At 47.6% G+C, this 5,000-nt stretch overlaps 1 protein-coding gene across 1 annotated transcript in view; it reads left to right on the plus strand.

Moving 5' to 3' along the window:
* The window catches only part of kif7 (kinesin family member 7), a 60,171-nt gene that overhangs the window by 15,649 nt on the left and 39,522 nt on the right, over positions 1 to 5,000 (plus strand). The window contains exon 4 of the mRNA XM_063189961.1: positions 449 to 649. Within this exon, the coding sequence (XP_063046031.1) occupies positions 449 to 649 (201 nt within the window). The remainder of the gene's footprint in view (positions 1 to 448; positions 650 to 5,000) is intronic.

Below are 5,000 nucleotides of genomic sequence, written 5' to 3' on the forward strand. Positions count from 1 at the left end.
AGGTGTTATAATTCCCTCATTCCAGACATCAGGGAAATGACCAACGCGCAAAATGAGATTGAAGAGTTTTAGCAAAGCTATTTTTAATGTATGATTAGAGTGTTTTAGCATTCCATCTGGTCCACTTGCTTTTCTTGTTTTTAGAGCTTGTAGTCTGTCTGACAGCTCTCTCTCTCTCTCTCTCTCTCTGCTGATTACTGAGGGGAATATGTATTTAGATGTGTGTGTGTGTGGGGGGGGGGGCGGGGGGGGTATTATCTAATGGAAATGTTGATATTGTTGAAATATAATATCATAAAGGCTGAATACAGGAGTGTTTTAAATCTTTCGCTCTCTTTCTCCCTCTCTCTCTCTCTCTCTCTCTCTCTCTCTCTCTCCCGCTCTCTCTCTCTCTCTTTCTCCCTCTCTCCCTCTCTCTCTCTCTCCCCCGCTCTCTCTCTCTCTCTAGCGGCGTTTCGTGACGAGGAGCAGGGCATCATCCCTCGCGCGGTGGCGGAGATCTTCAAGCTGCTGGACGAGGCGGACGTGAGCTACTTCAGCGTGCGCGTGTCGTACCTGGAGGTCTACAAGGAGGTCTTCAGAGACCTGCTGGAGGTGGACACGGCCAGCAAGGACATCCACATCCGGGAGGACGACAAGGGCAACATAGGTAACACACACACACACACACACACACACACACACACACACACACACACACACACACACACACACACACACACACACACACACACACACACACACACACACACACACACACACCAGCAAGGACATCCACATCCGGGAGGATGACAAGGGCAATATAATTAACACACACACACACACACACACACACACACACACACACACACACACACACACACACACACACACACACACACCAGCAAGGATATCAACATACGGGAGGACGACAAGGGCAATATAGGTAACTCACACACACACACACACACACACACACACACACACACACACACACACACACCTGCTGGAGGAGGAGAGGAGACTAGCAAAGACAAGAGCATCCAATAAGATGACAAGGTCAATATACGTCATAGGGCGCCAGCGTGAATGGCAGCAAGTTTAGTAGCTCCGTGTTTTATGTCTGTTGTAATCGTCTTTCATGTCGTTTTTCATTTGTTATTTTACCAGTTCTTAGCTTAACTACTAGTTTTCGTATCCTTGTATGTTATTGACTAGATTTTTTTATTCCTAAACTCGGACAAGGAGTATTTATTTTTATTCTATCCAATGGATGCGGACAAGTCTGTGCGTTGCTATGGACGCTGCAACATTGTTTACTCGCGCAGCCAGCTGATGTCTCTGCGGAAGTTCGCTGGTGCGGTGGCCGATCATGTGGATATTCCCAAAGAAGTCTTCTGCTTTCGAGGATGCAGAGCTGGAGCTGCCGTGAGAGCTAGGCGACGAGAGAAAAAGTGGAGGTACAAACCATCTATTCCGGCGATTGTAATGGGGAATGTGAATTCGCTGGCCAACAAGATCGATGAACTGAATGCCCTTGTACGGAACGAAAAGCTGTACCGGGAAGCTAGTTTGATTTGCTTTACTGAATCCTGGTTAACTTGTCACGTCCCGAATGCAAATATCAACCTGCCTGGCTTCAGTGTCGCCCGACTCGATAGAGACAATACGCTTTCGGGGAAAAAGAAAGGAGGCGGACTGGTTGTTTATGTCAACAATAAATGGTGTCACCCTGGGCATATAACAGTGAAGGAGACGATCTGCAGTAAAGACCTGGAACTTCTTGCAGTGAGTTTACGTCCATATTACGTTCCAAGAGAATTTTCTCATGTAATTGTAATCTGCGTGTACATCCCTCCACGAGCCATTCCAGACAGCGCGTGTGACGTCATCCACTCCACTGTTGCGAGGCTTCAAACACAACACACGGATGCCTTCTTCTTAATAACAGGGGATTTTAACCATGTAACGCTGAATTCCACCCTCACACATTTCTATCAGTTTGTGAACTGCGCAACCAGGAAAATCAAAACAATTGACCTCCTTTATGCAAATGAGAAAGATGCTTATAGTGCCACCCCACTTCCTCCTCTTGGTAACTCTGATCACAACCTTGTACATCTTAAGCCACTCTACATCCCAAAAGTTCAGGGACTCCCGTCACTACATGCACCTTCAGGCAATGGTCCCCGGAAGCAGAGGAGGCATTAAAGGACTGCTTTGGGTGCACTGATTGGGGAGTTTTACAGAGTAGTGATAACCTGGAGGAGGCAACCGAATGCATTACAGACTACCTGAACTTCTGTTTTGATATTGCTGTACCCACAAAAACAGTGCGCTGCTTCCCCAATAACAAGCCATGGGTGACCAGTGAGGTCAAGGTGCTACTCAAGGAAAAGAAGAAAGCTTTTCAGGAGGGCAATTTGGCCGAGCTGAGGACTGTACAACATCAACTAAAATACAGCCTTAAAGCAGCAAAGGAGGCATATGGGAGGAAGGTAGAGAACCAAATGCATAACAACAGCATAAAGGAGGTATGGCAGGGAATAAGAAAAATGACTGGGTGTGGAGTGAAAGCAGGAAGGGCTGATGGTGACGCATCCAGAGCCAACGAGCTTAACTGTTTTTATAACAGGTTCGACAATAACTCTGGCTTTGGGGTGACTTCTAGTAGTGACATGGACAGTGAGAGTTTAAGTGTCACTCCCCAAGTACCTTCCCCACCTGCCTCTGACATTGACTACTCTCTGTCTGCCATCTCATCATCCCACCCCCCACAGCTACCTAATGTCCCACCTATCTCTCCTCTCCCCAGCCCCACTTTCCATCCGCCCCATCCTATGGACAACACACATCCCCAGCCCCCACCTCTGACTACCATCCCTTCACTCTCAACCCTCCCATCCTCTCTCTCTCCTCATCTCACCCCCAACATTCTGCCTATGGACAACAGACTTTCCCAGTCCCCACCGCTGTCTACCAACCCTGCATACTCTACACTCCACACCAACCTGTCTTGCCCTACATTGGGAATCAAGCGAGCAACCTACCAGCACCACCACCAACCAACAACATCCACTGGTTCATCTCTTGACCCCCCACGCCCAACCCTCAGGGTCACTGCTGATCAGGTGAGAGGAGCCCTGTGCAGACTCAAACCCAAGGCAGCAGGCCCAGATGGCGTCTGTGCTAGACTGTTGAAGACCTGTGCAGTGGAGTTAGCAGAGCCTCTTCAACACCTATTCAATAAGAGCCTACAGCTAGGCAAGGTCCCGTCACTGTGGAAGACATCATGCATTATACCAGTACCCAAAAAGCCACACCCAAAAGAACTAAATGACTACAGACCTGTTGCCCTCACCTCACATCTCATGAGAACCTTTGAACGTGTGCTGCTGATTAACCATCTCAAGCCACAGGTCTGCCATGCACTGGATCCCCTCCAGTTTGCCTATCAGGACAGTGTGGGTGTAGAGGATGCTCTCTTGTATCTTCTACATAGGGTACACTCTCACCTGGACAAAGAGGCAGTGCGGTGAGGATTATGTTCTTTGAATCCAGTGCCTTTAACACTATTCAGCTACTTCTGTTAAGAGACAAGCTACTGCAAATGGGAGTGGGAACAGGGCTTGTTTACCTGGATTACTGACTATCTCACAGAAAAAGGCCCCAGTTTGTCAGACTGGGTAACTTAACATCAGAGACTGTGATCAGTAGCACTGGAGCTCCACAAGGAACGGTACTCTCCCCGGTTTTGTTTCACCCTATACACCACTGACTTTAACTACAATTCTGTGACCTGCCACATGCAGAAATTCTCAGATTGACACTGCCATTGTTGGATGTATTAAAGATGGGCAGGAGGGGGAGTACAGGGGACTGGTAGAGAACTTTGTTAGATGGTGTAGGACCAATCAGTTGCAGTTGAACACCACCAAAACAAAGAAATGGTGGTTGATTTTCCGGCGAACACCCATCCCTCGTGTCTGTCTCTATTGAGGGGGAGACAGTGGAGACAGTCTGCACCTACAAATATCTGGGGGTACATCTTGATAATAAACTGGACTGGTCAGTTAATTCACATGCAGTCTACAAGAAAGGACAGAGCAGGCTTTACTTTCTGAGGAAGCTTAAATCATTTAACGTCTGCAACAGACTCCTCCAGATGTTTTACCAGTCTGTCATGGCTAGTGTACTTTCTTATGCTGTGGCATGCTGGGGCGGGAGCATTAGGAGGAGGGATGCTGGACGTCTGGACAAGCTAGTGAGGAAAGCAGGCTCTGTTGTTGGTACAGAACTGGAGGCTCTTAGTACCACAGCTGAAAAGAGACATTGGGCATTGGGCAGATTGGACTCTATAATGGACAATGACCATCACCCCTTGCACTCCAGTCTTTGCCAACCAGCGAAGTCTGTTCAGTGCCACAGATTCCTCGCCATTCCCTGCAAGACTGACAGGCTGCGTAAGTCCTTTGTCCCCAGGGCCATCCACCTATTTAACTCAACAACTCAGAACAACACAATGAAAGAGATTGTTATTGGTGACTGGACTGCATAACCCCCCCCCCCCCCCCCTGGCTATGCCCCCCATTCCATCCCCCCCTCCTTCAACAATCAGTAATAACTATTGCAATGACAGACTTTTTTATATCTGAATGTTTAATGTGAAATAATCTATTTATTTATTTGTGTATGAATGCTATTACACACCTACATGTCCTTCGGTATTAATAAATGTTACTCTACTGTACTCTACTCTACAGATGAAATACTCACTTCCAGATCTATATGTCTCTCTGTCTATCTCTATCTGTCTCTCTGCCTCTCACTCTCACTCTCTATTCATCTCTCTTTTGCTGTATCTCTCTCTTTTTTTCCTCTCTTTCTCACTGAGGGTTAGAGGGGGCATACTCGTATTCAGAAGGCAGGCCTGTGCCTGTGCATGACGTGTGTGACAGAGAGAGCAGGATGGAGAGAGAGAGAGAGAGAGAGATAGAAAGAGAGAGAGAGAGAGAGAGCGA

Source organism: Engraulis encrasicolus, chromosome 23 (genome assembly GCF_034702125.1).
Source record: "Engraulis encrasicolus isolate BLACKSEA-1 chromosome 23, IST_EnEncr_1.0, whole genome shotgun sequence".
Taxonomy (NCBI): Eukaryota; Metazoa; Chordata; class Actinopteri; order Clupeiformes; family Engraulidae; genus Engraulis; species Engraulis encrasicolus.